Genomic DNA, 21,089 nt, shown 5'->3' with positions numbered 1-21,089 from the left:
ATAACACTGATATTTATTACCAAACAGCAAGCAGAATATATAAAAAGTTAATGTTCTTTGGCGTAGGCCCCGTCTGTAGCTCACGTCCTGAGGGTTGCAGACTTTGTGTTTCCTGCCTGAAGCTGAAGGCATCGGCGTAGCCAACCCCTGGGGAGTATGGACAGGGACCATCCTGGTGGTGGTGGGGAGGATGGAGGTGAAAGTTTGCGTCAGCATCTGCGAACTCAGACAAGTGTAAGTACCAATCCTTTATACTCCAAGTATTAGATAATGGTAGGATCTGGACTAATAAGTGACGTAACATTTGAGTCTTCTCGGCAGAACTTCTCGGCTTCATATCTGTCATTTGCCTCAAATAGTGTCAGTTGCTACACGGCAGATGGCCCTGAGTTAATCTGATCACCCTAATGCAGTTAAAACACTGTGGCTTCAAACAGATCAAGAGCAAGAGGTTACACACTGTTTAGAAGACAAGGCCATGCTATAATCAGCCGGGTAGTTTTGTTTGTTTGTTTCAGCAAGACGAACATACTGCTGCTCCTCATGGCATGCAACACAAACATGCATGCTGTCAGTTTTGCTTTCTCTACAGTGTTTCAGTGCTGCTAAGAGCTGTTGTGTAAGCACAAACTGTCTGAACAGTATGCTGCTTTTACAGGGTCAGTGAGATTTATGAAAACAAATTTGAAGGATAAAACAAAACAAAAAAGACCTAGGTATATTGCAGATTCACTTGGCTAAGTACATTATGAGATAATTGGATTTACTGTATCATGTTGAAATTAGCCTGTATCTAAACCACAGTTTTTACTTCAAACAGATCTCAACTTGACTGATTTTACATCTGCATGTAAGAAAAACAAGCTTCACAGATTACATGTAACATTATAAAAAGGAATGTAAATTATAAAGCACAGACTCTTGTAAAATAAAGTCATCACCTTTCACCTAGTCTCAGCTTCAGACGTCACGCTTATGGACCGTTGGCTGAATGTCTGATGCATATGGCACACTTCATTGGAAACATTTCAGGATTTTTGAAGTCTTCATCTGGTTGGTTGAATTCATGACATGTGATGTGTGTTGCGTTCTTTAACGGTCCGCCTAGAAACAAAAGCCAAACCCCCTCATGGAAGAAGAAAGCTGTCGTGTTTACAACTGTGATAATGAGCGCTTACCAGGATCAACTTAATGCTGGATTTTCAAAAGAATGTTAATTTTATAATTAATAATGTTAATAAATTAACATTAAATTAATAATGTTAATAATTCACAGCTCAGTTGTTGCAGTAAACTTGCACAAATGTTCTTAAATGAATAATTTATTAGATACACGCAGGTCTGTTATTGTAGGGACATCGACTTTACATTTTCACGTCCCTAAACATAATATAATATCCCTAATATAATTTCACACATAATTGAGTTAGTCATAAATGAGCTAATATACTTTGATGACCAACACCTATGAAGAGACGGCGCCAACTCCTGCGAGGACTTCAGAAGACGCAATCATCTGGATCAATATGCACATTCCCAAATTTCTATATATCTTAATAATTGTTAATATGTAATTAATTTTTTCATGAGCTCATTGCTTCTACCTTCAGTTAAACTGCTAACAGTGATTGTAAATTAATTGCCTAAATTATTACATTATTTGCTAACTGCATTCTTTAAATTGTAATTTTGACATGCATTCTCTGTAAAGCTGCTTTGAAACGATATGTATCGTGAAAAGCGCTATACAAATAAATGTGAATTGAATTGATTATAATGAATGATTATCATATGCCTACATAAAGGTCTTTGAATACCATTGTGTATGAAATGGGCTAAATTAATATATGTGACCCTGGACCACAAAACCAGTCATAAATTGCACAGGTATATTTGGAATAGCCAACAATACATTGTATGGGTCAAAATTTTCTGTCATGCCAAAAATCTTTAAGATATTAAGTAAAGATCATGTTCCATGAAGATATTTTGTAAATTTCCCACTGTAAATGTATCAAAAATGTATGTGTATGTGAGTGTATATGCATTGCTAAAAACTTCATTTGAGCTAGGCTACTTTAAAGGCGATTTTCCTCAATATTTAGATTTTTTTTTTTGTACCCTCGGATATTCAAATAGTTGTATCTTGGCCAAAATATTGTCCTATCATATCAAACCATACATTAATGGAAAGATTATTTATTCAGCTTTCAGATTATATAATTCTCTTATGACTGGTTTTGTGGTCACATATTTATTTATAAATAAACTTGCCTGCCATCTTGTTGTAGTGTTTACCCATTGCATAACATTGTGTTAAGCAGTGCATGCAGATCTTGTCTTTACAAGACAAATGAGTTTTTAATCAAACCAACATTATATTCTGAGTGTTTTATAGCTTGTTGTGGCATTTACCTCAGTGCTATCTTGAAAGGACAGATGGTCGCGCGTCACTAGTCTAAATATAGTTTCTGTACTTTTATTGAGGACAACAGTCGGTTTTCAGGACATGCGAGGATAGTGGAAAGGGCGGGGGGAGATTGAGCAATATTACTTAACGCTTTCGAAAAGATTATTCTGACGAAAACTGTAACGAGGGAGAGATTAGAGAAAAGAGGAGGGTCCTGCGTGCGTACGGAGGGGGCGGTCCGTTCATCCACTCATACACATGTGGTTCAGTCGGGGTGATGGAGCGTCCTCGACTGAACCTGAGGAAGCGAAGACACAAATAGGGGCCGCGCGCGTTGCAGGCGGAACAGACACTGAACGGTTGAACGGCGCGAACAGTCTGTTTGACTTTAACCGGCGATACGCGAAACACCCGAACACCGTCTGTTTTTCTCTGAGGGAAACCAAAAACCAGTTTCTCCGCGGACCTTGAGTCACTGAAAACGGTTTCAACTGAAGACATTTGAACAGAATTACGCGACGATTTATAATGGTAAAATCCGTTTTTGTAATAGTATCAAGTTTTGTTTCATATGTTTGAAGATACTTTTATATTTGTGTATAAATCTAGAACACCTATAGGATGTTTGACAGTTGCTGCCATTCTCTAAAAGTTGTGACATTCCCATTTTGGGAATGTTAGTTGGAAAATCCTTTTCAAGAGTATTTTGTTGTTGTTGTTGTTGTTGTGGTACATGTATCAAATGATGTTATCATTATTAGGCTATAGATCATTGCTGCCATTCTCTAAAAGTTGGGACTTGTGCTCAATTTTTTTTTTAGACTAACGTACTTTAAAAAAAAAAAAAAAAAATATGTAGATTGAGTCCAATTGGGAGTGTCTACTTTTGGGAATGTTAGTTGGAAAATCCTGTTCCAGTGTTTCTTTGGAACATGCATCGAATGCTGTTATCATTAATGGTCCAAATGTGTCATTATTAGGCTATAGATGTATCATCTAGAAACCAGCTACCATGTTCCAAAACAGCAACCAACTTTACATTTTTTTTCCTAGCAGGGATGAGTAAGAATTCAAATAATGGGATGTTAACATTATGCAATATTAGTATGGGAGGCTTTAGATAGGATTGTTTAACTAGCATCTTCTTTTTTGGATCTTTACAATGCATTTAATATATCTTTAATGCATTCTAAAATATAGTTTATTTTAGTTAAATACATAAGTCAGTCATTGTGCAAGTTATGTTTAGTTCACTGATTTAGTGAAATCTGTTCTTTTTTATGTAAGGAGAAGTTCTTAACATATGGCTTTCAGTATATTATATAAACCATTTAAAAAAAATCTGTAGCCTACCAATGTAACAGAGAACACCATTAAGTAAGGCAGGATTCCATGAGGAAAGTGACTCACTGGGACAGGAAGAAGATAAGACTCACTCATGCACAAGCTGTTCCGCAAATAGGTCAACGAGGAGGCATTTCTGGTTTACATAAAGTAGCTGCTTACTGTTGTTGAAAATACTCTTCTATGTAAAGAAATTTGAGTGCTATAGTAAGGTTATATCTATCTTGCTATGTGAAAATGTTGATTTGTTGTCATTTTGCTACATAACTGTACAGTTGTTAACCTGATATTATGTGGTGTAGTACGAACGTACTGTGCTTTGCCACTGGGAGGTAATGAAGTTACATAACATTGTGTTGTAACTGATCTTACGTAACTGTTCTTGTGTTTTTTCTGCCACCAGGTGGAGCCACTGTTGAGTCAATAACATCTGAAATTGACCTGAAAACCAGACACAACAGAGACCAACCACAACTTTTAACATTACAATCAAGAAGAATTAAATAACTTCAAGATGTTTGAAGAGCCATCTCAGGAGATGAGAGAGCAGAATGTTGGAGTTTTGAAGGCTGTTGAACCCTCCACCACCACAGGGTTGCTGGGGTTAAATGTGGCTGCTCCCAGCAGCACAATGTCTTTCACTGATGAAGCTGTGTCCATCCTGACGTCAAGCAGTTTGCTTGCACGCTCGCTTCTGGGACGAACATCAGCACTTAAACGTGAAGATGTCGCCCCAGCCAGCGCAAGCACTGTGAGACGTAAGCGGGAGTTCATTCCTCATGAGAAGAAGGATGAGGGCTACTGGGACAAGCGCAAGAAAAACAATGAGGCAGCGAAACGTTCTCGCGAGAAACGGCGCGTCAATGACATGGTGCTGGAAAACCGCGTGCTGGCGTTGCTCGAGGAGAACGCCAGGTTACGAGCGGAACTGCTCGCACTGAAATTCCGCTTCGGCCTCATTAAAGATCCATCGAACGCTTCCATACTTCCGCTCACCACAGGGACATGTGTCCCACAACCTTCAGCGCCACATTACTACCTTCCACGTGGGGACGGCGCTCACCATGCTGGTCCAATGTTGTCAAATCAGTCCCCTGCTCAAAGTGGGCCACAATCTGGGCGAAGTATCAGAGATACAAGCAGTATGTCAGAAGATTCGGGTTTCTCCACGCCTGGTGGGTCCAGTGTCGGTAGTCCCGTCTTCTTTGAGGACAGACTGAGCGACCATGGAAAGTTATCCCCGCATCAAGCAGATGAGCTTGGCTATGAGTCCCATCATTCTCCAAATGATGTTTTAGCAATGGGACACGTCACCATGTCATCCAGCCGGATGGAGCCGATGGATGGTATGAAGAGCCTTCCGCACAAGCTGAGGTTCAAGTGTCCGGGCGGCGGCGATTGCGACAATCCTGGAGATCGCCACAGTCCCGTGCTGCCCACAGGGGGCGCTAGAGGTCACAGCATTTTAAGTGAAGGAGCAGGTTACTGGACCCAGCAGGAGGGAGAAGACACCCGAAAAGTCACGCCGCCGCAGCAGCAGCAGCACAGAAATTACAGCCACAACTTGAACCCAAACGAATCGCAATACCAGGCCGAGAACAGCATGCTCAAATCTCAGCTCAGCTCTCTCAGCGAGGAGGTGGCCCAGCTCAAAAAGCTCTTTTCCGAGCAGTTGCTCACCAAAACTAATTAAGACATTGTAAAGGTTTGAGCAAACTGGAACATTGAAATATTCACAGTCAAACTCATGAACGTCCATAGATCATGAATTGAAAGAAAGCAGCATGTTCATCACTACCTCTTCACACTCAGTCATAACCAAACGGACCTTGCATTTCCACCTTATTTTGCAACTCAGAAGCAATTTTCCGTGAATGTGCGAGATTTCTGATTCATTAGCTTCTATGTTTTTTACACAATATTTAAGAAAAAGCATAACACACTGTTTTTTGTAGAACTAAAAGAACTGGAAGCGGATGACACCGGAAGCCTCGCACATTCAAGTTCCAAATGGACGCTCTTACGTTAAAAATAAGGTGGATAATGACTTTTTTTTTTTTTTACTCCTTCCTTCAACTTTCATTCAGGACCGTGCAAGAGCATTCCAGTGGCATCGGGACACGTCAGCTACAACACCTCACCTCAGTTCTCAATTCGTCAAACACTGTGATCTTGCTCAAAAACACCTCAGGCTGTACAACATTGTCTGCATACAAAGAGCTGTCTGTCACTGTAAATGTAAAGCAAAGCATAACATCCTCTGTCGTAACGTCATCCCTCTATTATGTGCCAACACTACTTCAGTTTGAGAGATGAGATATGTGGTGAGCCTGATAAGTCTTCACACTGTAATGTTCTCCTGTGGTTTGTCAGATCTATACTGCGACTGCTGTGGGCTCATGAAGTGATTGCAACATATACCCTGATTAAAGCGGAACTGGAAACATCTTGGAAAAGGCAAATAATGGAATTCAGGGGCCATTCACACAGAACATTTTTCCAATCTACTGCGCTACTTTTCCATTATTTTTCTATGTAAACACACTCTAGACTGACGTGTTTGACTGTTGTGCTCACATCTTGTGTCCTTTGCAGCGCCGTTCTTAAAATCAGTTCAACTTTAAAAAAAATGCATCTCGAGACCTTGCGTTTTTTTCCCCGTTTCGCTGCCCTGTGTGAATCGGCCCTAATTGTTTGTCATCGTCATGAACCAGTAGCAACTCAGCACTGAAAGACTGCATTGTTTTTTTTCATACAGATCACTTATCTGCAGTTGTCCAGATAAGGATATTATAATTTGAATTACACTGTTAATGCATTTTGATGGTGAAATTTCTGTTGTCTTGTAAGTATTTGTGTATTTGTACAAAAAAAATATACATTACATGTTTGTGTGAATAAATATTTGAACTGTTCTCTTGTGGATTTGTTATTATTAAACAAGATTTTTTTTAAACATATTTACCTCTTATATGTATAGATAGAGAGTTAGTTTTGAGTATGTTTAATTGTCTAACAACCAGCAGTGGTTTCTCAAGTAATGTTCTTTTGAAACATCAAATTCTCTTGCATTCAATTGTAAGAACCATCTCTGAATTAGTCAAATTCCCAGAATCACCCAGATGGACGGGTTCAGACATGTACACATAAGCAATACTCTGGGACTATCACCTCTGCTTGGTATTCATCAAGATTTAACAGTGATAAGGAAAGCCCTGGATGTTGTTAGTAAGAAAGCAAGTTCATAATTAGTAGTGCTGTTAATTAATAATGTTGTGGATTATGTACAGGTTTAAGATGTTTCTTAAAAGATTGTTGGGTAAAATGATATGTAAAAATGAAGCATGCACAAAAATCAATGGGGTATATTAAAGATCTCCTGGCTTCCTGAATAAAAATAAAGGAAATCTTTTTTACAACTACAATCTCCACTAACTCTGGATGTGCTTTTAATAGTTTTAATTACTTAAAATCAAATCAAAAGCAATAAATATATTTGTCTATAATTCAATTTTATTTCTCTCTTTTTTTTTCCATATACAGTATATATTTACAGGTCTATAATGCATAACACATTTGTTGTTGTAACTAGCACAATCCACAAGAGGTCAGCAAATAATTTTGTATGTCCAATCAGCACATATACGCACTTACATGCACAGTATTAACCTAATTAAATGACACACAAACATTTGTATGGCAATATCACCTGTTTCAAGGTCAAATTACACCTTGACATTTCCCTGTACTTCATCCACACTAAGAATAAACATCTGACACCAAATATACCGACAATCCCCTGAGAACTGAGCTCCTCTGAGACCTTTCAGGTGATGTAAGAGAATATAAATAGCTGTAAGAGTCTATTTAAAGAGGTGAACTGTAAAACAAGACACAAAGCTTTTCTCAAGCTTCTATGAGCCCTCTTTACTTCCACATACTCCTGCTACCTGGTTAATTTCCCTCCGTGACATCCCTGTTCCACTAATCCACTGACCCCTGACTGGCTGATCTTCATCACTCTGCCATTCAAAGAGAGGATGGGCCTGACGTTAGGCGGGCACTGTGACGGTTGCCATGGAAACCTCTTTCAGACGATGCTGGGCAGGGTGGGATTGGGGGTTGAAGGTGGGAAGGTATGGGGGAGGGGACAGTGGGCCACTAAGTTCAAGGTCATCGTCACAATACTGTTGTGTCTATGACTTCCATCACTGAGAAAAGGAGAAATGCAGGGAAAAAAGAATATATACTGTATATAATTTATCTACAAAACAAAATCCAAGAAACATGAGGTGGATTCAGAATTTTTTGGGGAAAAAAGGAAATTTATCATTATTACTTTCCTGGCCAGTCCCATTCTCGGTCAAAATAATGTTCTGGTCATATTTCAAACAAAACAAAACAAAACAAAATGCTACTTTTGGACTTTTGGACCAAAAAAAGAGAAAGATTCTTGTTCTAATATTCTCATAATGTTACAAAAAACAGGGGATTCTCACAAAATCGGCCAAAATAATGTTCAGGTCATATTTCAAACAAAACAAAACAAAATAAAAATCAAACCAAACAAATCAAAACAAAACAAAATGCTACTTTTGGACCATTAAGGTCCATTTTCATTATCATATTCCATCAAAAAGAAAGATTCTCATTCTAATATTCTCATTATCATGTATCAAAAAAACGGGATTCCTACAAAATTGGCCAAAATACTGTTCAGTTCATACTTCAAACAAAACACAATAAAACAAAACAAAACAACAAAATCAAATAAAACCAAATCAAACAAAACAAAATCAAACAAAACAAAAACAATCAGACCAAATCAAACAAAACAAAATAAAACAAATACAAAATAAAATCAAACAAAACAAAACAAAACCAAATCAAACAAAACAAAATAAAATAAAATAAAACAACACAACAACATAAAATAAAACCAAATCAAACAAAACTAAACAAAATAAAATAAAACAACAAAATAAAATAAAACCAAATCAAACAAAACTAAACAAAATGCTACTTTTGGACAAAATAAGATCCATTTTCATTTTCATATTCCAAAAAAAAAAAAAAAAGGTTATTGTTCTAATATTCCCATTATCATAATGTTACAAAAAACAGGAGATTCTCACAAAATCTGTCAAAAAAAAAAAAAGTTCATATTCACACAAAACTAAATTAAATAATTAAAATAAAATAAAATACTATTTTTTAATCATTAAGGTCCATTCCCATTATCATATTCCAAAAAAAAAAAAAGATTCTTATTCTAATATTCTCATTATTATAATGTTATAATCTGTAAAGTAAACATCATGGTACTGTTGAATTTATGCTTTCATTTAAAAAGCATTACAAATATTGTTTTATCGCTATGTATTAAAATAATGAGAATTTCCAATTAAAATAATGCCTTTATGTTTTACTATATATACAGTAGTGAAAGTAAAAGGTCGGCATGCATGAAGGAAATAATTTGGGGTAAATGTGCTTTCTTGTCCTAAAAACAGTGACACAAAATATTTAATTTAATAAAATATACAAAATACTCCTGATTCACCTAGACATGTAGCTAAAAAAAATCAATAGTTCTGTTTATGGAAAACTGGGTCAATGCCTTCCCAATGCCCTTGTACCACTTTTAAAACATCTGGAGGGGGAAATCACAATTACAAATGTGAATGAGAGTGTTATGTACAATTTACCCTTTTAACATATTCAATAGTGGACCTGAAAAGTTGCACGTAACCTTAACGTGTCTTCTTCATGTCAATGTTATTACGAGTTGTATCACACACCGTCCTGTATCTGGGAGCAGGTCTGGCAGACTGCCTGATCCCTCCCAGATATTATGCGCTCACGTCGCCACAGGCTTTCGGATGAGGGAGGGAGGGACGAAGGGAGGTGGGGGCAAAAGAGAGAAACAAAACGTGACGAGGCACCCGAAGCGTCCTGTTATGCAACCGCTGACCTACTAACATACATTTCTAAACAGAAGCAGCTAGCGGCAGGATACTGGAGCGCCTCGCCAACACAACACAGGGCAAAAACACACGGGCTGCGGAATCCATGCGTACTGGACACACGGCGTGCAGTGTGTGTGGATCACTTCGCCTTTCCATTCGAGCCTGATACAAAGAGACTTATAATAATCATCGGGCGCCAGATATTTGGATACACACAAGCCATAAAAGGTACGTTTGTTATACTACTTTTAACTGCACACACAAACACTGATTCAACTGCATGGCTGATGCTTCAGCCGTGAAATGTTGATGACTGAAATGAATCAAAATGATGTTTGTAATGCAATGGCTTTAGTTTGCTTACAGATAAGGGCATGTTTAGTGTGTTTACGCATGCTCATTACGGATTGGGATGTTGCTCAATGTGCATGTTCGCAATATTAAGGCGAGGCCAGGACCCCTCGCGACTGTTGACAAGACATTTAATGCCCGTAAAATATTTGTATGATCCCATGTACATTCATTCACCATGCGCAAAAGTGCTCTCTATGCATATGAACCATTGTTTATTTGCGTTTAGCAATGATATTGCCCTATTTTATGAGTACATTTTAAATAGTAAAAAACAAACAAATTTGTAATAGTTGGTTAACACTTAAGACTTTGCTTAAAACACCAACAAACATTATTATATCGCTGGAAATGTCTTGATATTAAGTTAATGTATGATGTTTGTCAGTAACATCCTAATGAAAGCTTTCACAACGTGTTAAATCCAATTGGGTTAGGAAGTTAATGCGGCGGTCTGGGAGGAAAAATCCCGGACACACTTCTCGCTGTCACGTGTAGCCGTGCTCGGTAAAGGTTAACGCGGGTGTTTACGTTAGAGAAGTCAGAGCCGTTAACTCTTTCCTGGTATACAGACGGGAGCAAATCAGTTGGCAACTAAATGTAACTTTGTTGCATGTAAATACTACAAGTGGGAAACATGCAATTCTTGCTCTAAACACTTGTTTACTTTATTGATATGCATCAAGATACGAATTTAGTGGCACTTCTGTTTCTGACATTTAGTAACTTTTGTGGTTAGCTACTGTTGTATTTAGTGTTGTGCCTTAATTATGGTGTAGACCACCTAAAGTATGGTATTTGTATATAGGCTATAATTATTATTATTATTATTATTAATAACATTTGCATTAGTGCTCTTCTCCAGGAGAGTTCACTGGTTGTAAACTGGTTTACTGAGGTCATTATCCTTGATTCATTGTTGGTACAATTTACATGTGTAATATGTTTTTAAGTTACTTTTTTTTGCCCTGATGACACCCAGTGTATGCTTCGAATAGTATTCATAATATATGTTTTATATCATAAGCTTTTGGGTCACTGATTTTTAGGTTAAACAAAAGTAAGCAAATCAGTGTGGATGTGAGACTGCTTGACAACTTTTCTTCTAACATTACGCAGTCTTTCTGTGTAAAGAGTTACGTAATGGAGAGAAATAAAAAGTCTGAATGAAAAAACAATGCAAAACAAAAACACGGGGTTTTTAAAGGATCAGGGGACATCAGACGAACTGCTTTGTGTGCCAGCGCAGAATGTAGGTCATAAACCTGGAGAAAGCACACCCTCGTCTGCCATAACAAAGAACAAAGCTTCTGCCAGTTTACAGATCCGGGCAGTGAAATCTTGCATATTGGGAACAGTTTTAGCAAAAATATCAAATGTTTAATTGTGCAGATACATTTTTCAGATTGCTACACATAAAAACCCATTTGTTAAGTGCAGCGTCATTGTTGCTTTACGGCGTTTGATTGTGACCAAGATTATTGACCCCTTTAAGCAATTCAATTGGTTGATTTCTTCTAGTGAAAGACAAAGGAAAATAGGTAGGAGGTGCCTTGTTATTGTGCCGATGTGGCTAGGGAGAGGTGAATTACCGTTTAGTTTTGTGGGGCAAGAGAGCACATGTGACTGGTGAAACACATGGACTTGGTCAAAGCATTTATTTTTTTTCAATAGAGGATGATATGAGTGTGTTTATAGAAAGAGTTGGCCTGGACCTCCTCTTTCTTGTCCAAGGCCTGCCCTCCTCCTACTGGAGGAGATAAACCCAGGCGTGGAATCCAGAGACAAAAAAAAAGAGCTCCCATCCCACGTGCCGAATATTACATTCTGCCCCAGGGTCAATTACATGGCCACAATGAAATCCAGCACCCCCGCCTTCTCCCATTATTTCCATTACTGAAACAGCTGTAAAGCAACACATGAAACATTTGAGCTGAATTATAGTTTCCAGGCCTCGCCCAAGTTAAGACTACAGTGGGCCAGACAAGCTATTTCTTCCCAGATGAAAGCGCAACTATACCCCTTGTCCTATATATAGGGCAAGTGAAAGTGAGTTTTATTGGCCCTTTACAGTTTTAAGCTTAGCTAATTGCAGTCATTCAGTGAAGTCAGTTATTAGAAATGATTTCATTAATACTTATATCACATGATAGCAGTTCTGAATAGCAGACACACAGGTGTATCATGTCAGTTTTTTAGGATGGTAATAATATCATGTCAGTTTTTAGGATTGTTGGGCTTTTGATGTCTCAGTGGTTAAGATTTTAATTATTAGTTGCATTGTTGCTAATGTGAGGAAATAAATTCTTTTTAATGACTCATGGGTGTGGTTGACAGTAAATTACTCATCCACTTACCTGTTTTTTAATAGCGTCTTCCTTTCCCTCCATTTTAAATGGAAGATTTTAAATGTAGGCACAGTAGCATTTACATTTATAATAATTAAAATTAAATACCATTTATTCCAGTTATTAAACTTATTGCATTGCAAAAATACATGTAACACAGTAATAGTGCTCTGCTCCTTTTAAGTCTGAAATAATGATTGGCATTTCTGTGAGTAATCTGAGCTGATTCAGTGAGAGAGTGAGTTGTCTGATTGATCCAGTCCATGAATCCCATGTTCAGTGATACAGCAGTCGATTTGACTGAATCACTGAAAGAAAAAAAAAAGAAAAAACTGAATCAGTTGATTCATTCACAAGTATGATAGTATGTTTCTACATATTATGTTTGATAAAATCAACTCTGAACACTGTGCCAATATTTAAAAAATTCTTTACATTTGATTCAGTTTTTCTCTTTTCCCAGTTAATTTGGCACTGATCCTTGATGGGGTTTTTGTTTGTTTGTTTGGGTGTCTTGGAAAGCTCCGCTGTGTTTGTGTAGCTAGCATTCAATAAAATGTCTGCAATCATCCAAACACCACTTTACCCTGTATTCTCTTTTTTTCCTCTCTCATCCCTTTTCAATCCATTTATCCTCAATCCATCCCTCAACTCCCTATTTTTAGCAAACACTTTAATTCCCTTTCTGACTCTGTCTCTCTCGTGATGCCTGTTGCACTCCTGACCTATATTCGAGCACAAGGGAAAAGAGCCAGTTTTTTCTTGCTTGCTGCCCAGTTTCTAGGTTAGTGGGTCATTCAGGGAGGGAGTCTGATTTAGCTTTATGCCTCACTTGTCCATCAGCTCATTATTCTCTGTGTACCTTTTTAACATCATGTGTGATCCTGGACCACAAAACCAGTCATAAGGGTCAATTTTTTAAAATACATCATATGAAAGCTGAATAAATAAGCTTTCCATTGATGTATTGTTTGTAGGATAGGATAGGATAATATTTGGTCGAGATACAACTATTTACTATTAACCGAGGGTGCAAAAAAATCTAAATATTGAGAAAATCGCCTTTAAAGTTGTCCTTAGCAATGCATATCCACTCACAAATATAATTGTTTGATATATTTACAGTAGGAAATTTACAAAATATCTTCATGGAACATGATCTTTCCTTAATATCCAAATGATTTTTGGCATAAAAGAAAAATCTGTAATTTTGATCCATACAATTTACTATTGGCTATTGCAATATACCCGTGAGACTTATGACTGGTTTTGTTGTCCAGGGTCACATTTACATTTCATTAACACTGCACTTTATTTGACGTTTATTTGACATTTCATTCATATCGTACACTAATTGGGGGAGGAAATGTCACAGTTTTGGCCATATTCATTATGCAGCACCAGACTAGCACCAACCAGAAAGTGTTGATTGAAGACACCCAAAGAGGTTTAAGCTGTCTCGAGTTACGTAATGTTGTCTGGGATGAGGAGACCATAACCCATAAAAAGGGCAGCCAGATCATGGGATTACACTGCATTCATGCCTAATTGCTGATGCAGAGGTCATACTTAATGCTTGTGCTGTTTTAGATATGGAAGTTTAGTCTTATGAGACCAGATATTAAATATAGAGAGTACCAAAGTAGTTTTATAGGCCAATTTACACTGCACCGGCAGACGGCGACCAAAGCCGACAGTCACCAGATTACAGTACGTCACTTCTCAGAGACTCCACAACCTGACAAACACAAATTGAACATGTTCAGTCGGTGAAAAGAAGCACTGATGAACAGCACAGGGGTAACGCAGTGATCCGACAAAACCTGATAAAGTGTCTATTGCTATTGTACACTTTCGGTCTGTGCAGTGTGAATTGGCCTTATGAGTTCAATATTAGTGGGATACTCGGACCAGATATTTGCAGCCAAACTGATATGGGCAAACTTGCACACAAAAGGAAATCAGAAACCTTTAGTTGAACATCAATATCATGACATTGCAACAGGGAGTTGTGGCTCAGTTTAGGTCATGACAGGATCACAGCAATGTGGAATTACCCACTGGCTGATGAGTTAATCATCACTGGCGACTCCGCTTTTTCATTAGTGCTCACTTTTAGATGGATGAAACAGTTAACACCCCTGGATCTGAACTCATGTTGATGGAATGTTCCCTTGCTCCCCTTTTTTCCAGAAAGGCCTGACCTATATTGCAAAGCTCTCAATCCCCAGATCATAAAACCTGACTTGCCTTTTGCCTGACCTCGGTTTATCTCACATTAAAGTAATTATTGTTATGAGGTTTTCTTGCCTTCTCATTATTAGCTGAAGTATGCTTGTTTTGAAAGTTCTCCTTGAAAGCATTTAAGTAAATAGTCAATTAAAAATGAAGTGTTAATGTTTTAGAATTCGGTTTTCATTGCACACTGGGGCACCAGGCCGTTCAGGCTGTGCAGCCAAGAGGAGATGTGTTGTAACATTTGATGTTAATGTTTCAAAAGCCGAAACCCCTCACACTGATTTCCTCTGAGCAGATGATGTAATACGGGATAAGGTTTCGAAATGTTAAAACAAATCATGTGTTCACTGGTAATGTTTACCATATGTGTAGTCATGTTTGCGGAAAACTCTTGATGGAATTCTGTACAAAGGGTGATGCTGAACTAGGAAACTAATTTTAGGTAATTCTCTTTAGCTGTCGGTCCTCAATGACCAAAAAAGTATATCTTATCAGGAACACTAACAGCGTTCTTAACCGTGTTCCCTTTGCATCACAAGAGTCCAATGTCTAGTCAGAGAGTAAAGGTCATGGGTCACAGACAGACAAATCAATAGGAGGGTTAGCAGGTCAGACAGTGGTTGCTGGGCTACAGAAAACATTCTGTGGTTGTCAAGGTTGAGTAGATGAAGTAAGAGAATTTGACAAAGACAAACATTCTACTTCTAAATCTTCTGATTACCCAGCCATGCAAAGAGGTGTAGAGAGTTTAATATAAAAGAAAAAAACCACAACAAATTAAAAGATTTTTTTAAGTGCCTAAAGACAAGCTTTCGAGGATTAACAAATCTGTCTGTCGTTTCTCTTTTATGTTTGCAGCTTTTCGTCGAACAGCCAGCTGGAGGCTTTGAGAGCAGCAACACCCCTCCCCAAGAGGCTGGCAAGCTGGGGCAGACCAAGTGACCTATATCCTCCAACACGCCCAAGGCACTGGGACACATCTCTGTTGGCTTGATAGAGCCCTGTTACATAAAGGAGCAAAAGTGAAAACAAAGAAAAAGGGGGTCAGAATCTTTTAAGCAAATTTGGTCACCTTCTCTGTACATCAGGACTGGAGGAATTCTTCGGGTTTGTTAAATGCAGGAGACCCATAATAAGGTGCACCTGTTCTTGCTCTTCTTAGCTAACCTGGACACTTGATCATCAAGGACTATTTGCTTGTGATTCAAATCAACAAAACCAATGAGGTTCAGCTTTTCAGAAGCTAAAATACCTTATAAAGTCTTTGCTGATCCAGCTACTTAGTAAAATATTCTCCAGAATATCCTACAGGGATTGTTGTGAGCACCTTCACCTCATCCAAGTTTCTTCATTAATTTCCATTATCGGTGCTAAAGCCGAGGATGGAAAGTTTGAACTTGCAAATCTCAACTAATTCCAGTGCAAGCAAAACTTTAGAGAACACAGAAAGCTTTTCAGACTACAGTGATCTTCTCCATTCACCTGAAAACAGCCCTCGCCAGAGCCGCCTTCTCAAACCAAAGCCAAACATGAGCTGTCGACGCAAGCGTGAGTTTATCTCCGATGAGAAAAAGGATGCATCCTACTGGGAAAAGCGACGCAAGAACAACGAGGCAGCCAAGCGTTCCCGGGAGAAACGGCGCTATAATGACATGATCCTCGAGAACAGAGTCATGGCACTAAACGATGAGAATGTACGCCTAAAAACTGAACTTTTACAGCTTAAGCTCAGGTTTGGTCTGATAAGTACAGCCTCCTACATGGAAAAGAGTCAGCAGATCGGTGGGGCAGTCAGTGGAACTTCTGGGGGCAACTCCACATCATCCTCTTCCTCCAGTCGCTTCTACCCTAATAGTTACTCCAGTGTTTCTCAGATGATGATAAACTCTGATTCTTCTGAAACAGAGCAGTCCGTTCGAGGGGATGGGCATTTGAAATTGACTAAGTACTCCCCACGAGGTTCCCTCTCTGATATGTCCGATGGCTCCTCTCGGGACAGCCCAGAGCCATTGGCATATGACATCAAGCAGGAAGGGATGGGTCTAGAGATGGACATTGTCAATAGCACCACCGCACAGATCATGTTCAACATTCATTCTAGACTGCCTGCAGTACTTCACCAGCGCACGTTTGAGCCAGGTTATTCAGCCAGTCAACAGAAGCAACAACGCCTGGAGACGGTTGAAAGTTCTGACGTCCCGCAATCTGCTCAAAGAAGTGTCATCTCATACCGTTCTAGCAGTGCCTCATATCCTGTAGAAACTCAGGAAATGATTCCAAAAGAGCAGCAAAACCTCACCCAGCTTACAGAGGAACCAACCGAAAGTCACAAAACCTTGGCAGAGAGGAAGACTTTGGACTTGTCTCCTTATGACTACACAGAGGCAAGCGAAAGGCAAGCGTACATTGCTCAGCGACAAACTCCTAGGGTTGATGCTGCCGCCCCAAATCTTCTGGTGAGACCAGAGGATGGAGATGAAACACAGATGTATCACTGCTCTAACAGCCCTCCTGACAACGATGAGCCACCAGTGCTGACCTACGAAGGAGGCTTGAGACAAGAAGAGTACTATGAGGCTCACTCAGGAAAGGACACTTCCTCAAGTGACGGGGATCCTCGCAGCTCTGATAAAGAGGGCTCCACAGATGATGAGTCCCCCTCTTCCTCTTGCTCTGATACAGGCAGCTACCACCCTCACATATTCATGACCCAGAGCTCATTCTCACCAAGCCAGTGCAGAGATGGACAAGTGGAAATGAAAGGCACTGCCCTACCCCACAAATTGAGACTCAAGCACAGAGCTCAGAGTGATGGCACAGCATCATCTCAGGACTCACCAACGACGCCACCTGCTAATTTTCAACCATTACCTCAGCACCCTTACCTGGCCTTGTCTCAACCTGGCGGTCAGTTGAGTGCAGGGTTTTGCAAGCAGGACACTTCGGTTGGAAGCATCGAATGTGGGATGAAGGAATCCAGCTTGCGTAACAGTCGCAACAAGAGACATGACTGAATGGGAGACCGTAGGACTCATTGGGTCTTGGTATAAACCCCCAAGAGACTTTTTATAAACCCATCGAGTCATCTTCTACCCTTCACCCATACCCTGTTCGTATAAGAGAAGTGGACATTGCCAGAACTACATCAGGACAGAACCTGATGCATTGTACCATAATGTATAGACTTACCTTTAGTTGGTATGGTTTGTTTGTTTGTTTAACTTCCTCTTAAGGTTACATTGGCACTTTTATAACAAAATGAAATAGGATGACATGCTATTGATCGCACTTACCCGTATTTCCTGTGCTGCACCAAGATGTCAACATAAGAGTACATTCAATTCAAGAGCAATATCTACAATTTGTGAGGCATTGTAATGGATTCTTCTATGTAAATAGGCAACTTCAAGTGCCCCTTTCTTAGTTTTTGGCCACGATGTAACAACAGAACATTTGCAGGTGGCTTTGCACCATTTTTAAACTTACCAAACATCAGAAGATTCAGGGAATGTTCCCTTGACCAAAGAAACATGGCTTTAATTTCATACCTCTCTCTGCTCCCTACCTCTGTCTGCTTTTCTAACTAGTCTAGACGATCTCTTTTCCCACATTCAGCAGCCTAGCTACTACTTCTTGATCAGGCACTTGGTTTGTATGTATAAAATGTGATATAAATAGTATATATGAATATATTTTAAGAAGAAAACAAAAAGATTACATGAAAAAATACGGAGTTCAGCAACTAATGACTTTTTTTCTTGTCAAAAATACTGTACAATATCAGTGTGTTTGCAGTGCCACTTAATATAAACTCCTTTTTTTACTTTAACAATTTGCAACTAAATATTTTTTTTTAGAAATTCTCCTTTTATAGGAAAATGACAAAATGCCCCAAAGCCTTTACAGATACATTAGCAGGTTGATGTAAGCTTCATGTCATAGATACTAAAATATTTTTTTATTGCCGTCATAACTCATTGAAATGTCTAGTCTTGAAACACTATTTGCCGTTTTTCGTAATATGTATTTTCATTATGTTTAAAACATTAAAACTACCCTAAAATTACATTTAGCTTCCCTTTTATGTAGCCATCCAGTTTATTGTTTTCCTTATACATCCAATGATGTAAAACATCAATTTGCTATAAAGAGAACCTATTATATAGAAAGAGAGATATGAAACATTTTTGTTCTAGACGTAATGCAAAATTACTTTCTTTTCCTCTCTGGTTATGAACATGAACGTTTTGCTCTTATTAGCATGGGGATTGCAGGAAAGCTCCACCCTGCTTACATCAGTATAAATGGATGATTACTAGCATAGTGTCTCTGACTGTTTGCCCTTGAGGCCCCCTGTTAAGCAATTAAGCTAGCTGATGTTGCAGTTTTTCACTCTTTAACTGGTTTGCTGACTTCTCACTAGTCAGCCACTGCCCTGCGTATGTTTTCCTGCTAAAATCGGGTTTAATTAAAGTTTTTTTTTTTTTTAAGTCTTATAAGAATGGTTGTAATTTTTTTTCAGGTACCTCCATTTTAGTCAAAATCCCCTTTTAATATTTCTCAAAATCAGTCTACATAGCATGTTAACTTATGGCACTTGTGTATAAATGTAAAATATGTTTTCTCACAACACTGTATTGTGCTTTTTTAATGAAATGTTTTGGGGGCCAAGTGTTGTCCTTTTTATCACTAACTGCGTCTTTACTTCCTGTTTACTGTGATTTTGTAATTGCTCACCACAATGTCACCATATCCCTCTTCGTTCTTTCAGTGTGTTTCAAACTGAGTGATGTTTGATGTTTTTTTATTATTATTATTATTATTTTCTTATGGTTTTATCAAAAAAGAAACTAAAAAAAAAAAACGAGCAAGGCTTGTTTGGTGTTATTGAATAGACCGTGGCACTGTTGTTCTATTGCTCTGTTTTGAAATAGATGCGTATTGTAAAAACACTAATATTCAGTGCTAGGTTTGGGTGCATTTCAAAAACTCTACAAAAAAAATTAAAAAATAAATAAAATGTTGTTGCATTATTCGTGCGTTTGTCCTTTTTAATACTTTATCCACTTACATAGTTATATAATTACATAAGTGCTTTATCTCATGCAACTATAGCCAGTATGTTTGAAGAAGCTTTGACTGCTTTCTAAAAAGAGTTTCACTCAAGTTGAAAGAGATTAGTAAACAAAGGCAAGATTGAATGTCCTATATGCTCTGTTTTATTCTGGATTAACATTACGAAAGGGCAGAAGTGTTGAATATCTCGGTCTGGCCTATATCATGAGATACTGACACACTGACACACATCATTCAAGCTTTACCGCAGGCTTACTTTACTTATGTAACACTGACCTAGTTACTTTGTGTGCTGCTTAAACTAGTAACATGTAATGCAGATGTGTTCAGCAAGCTGATATGTACACGTTGCACACTGACAATCACTCATAATGTAACATGATATACGGTACACAATGTGCGTATTTGAGACTATCGCTGCATAAATATAAACACACAAACAATCTAGTCAAACAGGATACAATCTGTATCTTTCTCTTTCTGACTGACTCTACAGGTAAAGCCTAATTAAACCCTTATTTCTCTAGTTCCTACATGTTTTTGTTGTGAAGATATGCATGAACAGAACAGCCTGTCCTGCTGATGAGAACATGCACAGGTCAGCAGATCTTTCAGGTGTTTTTAGTTTTAACACCTACCAAGCAGGTCAAAAGTAAATATATGGTGAGATAAATCAATTTAAAATCTAGGTTTGCCAAGAATAACCACTGTATGTGTATGCATCTCGATTATGTTATCAGATTCCAGAAGTTATGTAATTAGATTAAATTACATTTAATCATAATCAGACTACAGTTACATTTTTTATTGATTACATGATTACTTAATATTCATAAAATGGCACTAAAATATTCCATAATTATTTTTCTAAAACAGCCTATTACTTAAACATGTTTGTAAAGCACATATATATATATATATATATATATATATATATATATATATATATATATATATATATATATATATATATATATATATATATATTGTGTATTATTAAAAAAAATGAAGCAAAAATTATTTAAAAAATAATAATAATTACAAAATTATATTTTAAATACTTTATTAATTACATATTCATAATACCTTTTCATCAACTGACGAACTTCCTGCAGTTCCTTCACCAAAACCCTGATGTAATGTATTTCATGTAGCTGACATATTTTTTTCTTCTTTTTCTTTGTATTTTTATAGCAATATGTTACAAGATCATCCTATCCAAATCTATGTGATAAACAGGTTAGGTCAAAGTAATCTAAAAGTAATGAAAAAGTAGTCAGATTATATTATGTAAAATGTGTAGTGTCATCTATAAGCACAATTTCATCATGTAATTTGTATTCAGTAATGGAC

General features: G+C 37.9%; 2 protein-coding genes across 2 annotated transcripts; both read left to right on the top strand.

Annotated features, from left to right (window-relative positions):
- Positions 1–2,671: 2,671 nt before the first annotated feature.
- nfil3-6 (nuclear factor, interleukin 3 regulated, member 6) lies at positions 2,672–6,669 on the top strand. The gene is made up of 2 exons (XM_067382662.1): positions 2,672–2,941; positions 4,158–6,669. Exon 2 carries the CDS (start codon positions 4,269–4,271, stop codon positions 5,445–5,447), a length of 1,179 nt encoding a protein of 392 aa, XP_067238763.1. The 5' UTR covers positions 2,672–2,941; positions 4,158–4,268; the 3' UTR covers positions 5,448–6,669.
- A 3,066-nt stretch (positions 6,670–9,735) lies between these two features.
- nfil3-2 (nuclear factor, interleukin 3 regulated, member 2) lies at positions 9,736–19,687 on the top strand. Its single transcript, XM_067382661.1, has 2 exons — positions 9,736–9,951; positions 15,519–19,687. Exon 2 carries the CDS (start codon positions 16,043–16,045, stop codon positions 17,672–17,674), a length of 1,632 nt encoding a protein of 543 aa, XP_067238762.1. The 5' UTR covers positions 9,736–9,951; positions 15,519–16,042; the 3' UTR covers positions 17,675–19,687.
- Positions 19,688–21,089: the final 1,402 nt, after the last annotated feature.

Source organism: Chanodichthys erythropterus, chromosome 3, assembly GCF_024489055.1.
Source record: "Chanodichthys erythropterus isolate Z2021 chromosome 3, ASM2448905v1, whole genome shotgun sequence".
In the NCBI taxonomy this organism is placed as follows: domain Eukaryota; kingdom Metazoa; phylum Chordata; class Actinopteri; order Cypriniformes; family Xenocyprididae; genus Chanodichthys; species Chanodichthys erythropterus.
The sequence above is the reverse complement of the archived record's forward strand: the minus strand, read 5'-3'. Positions and strand labels throughout refer to the sequence as shown.

Bases quoted from the DNA above. Each gene is read 5' to 3' on its own strand.
- nfil3-6 (XM_067382662.1), top strand. From the start codon at position 4,269: ATGTTTGAAGAGCCATCTCAGGAGATGAGAGAGCAGAATGTTGGAGTT.
- nfil3-2 (XM_067382661.1), top strand. From the start codon at position 16,043: ATGGAAAGTTTGAACTTGCAAATCTCAACTAATTCCAGTGCAAGCAAA.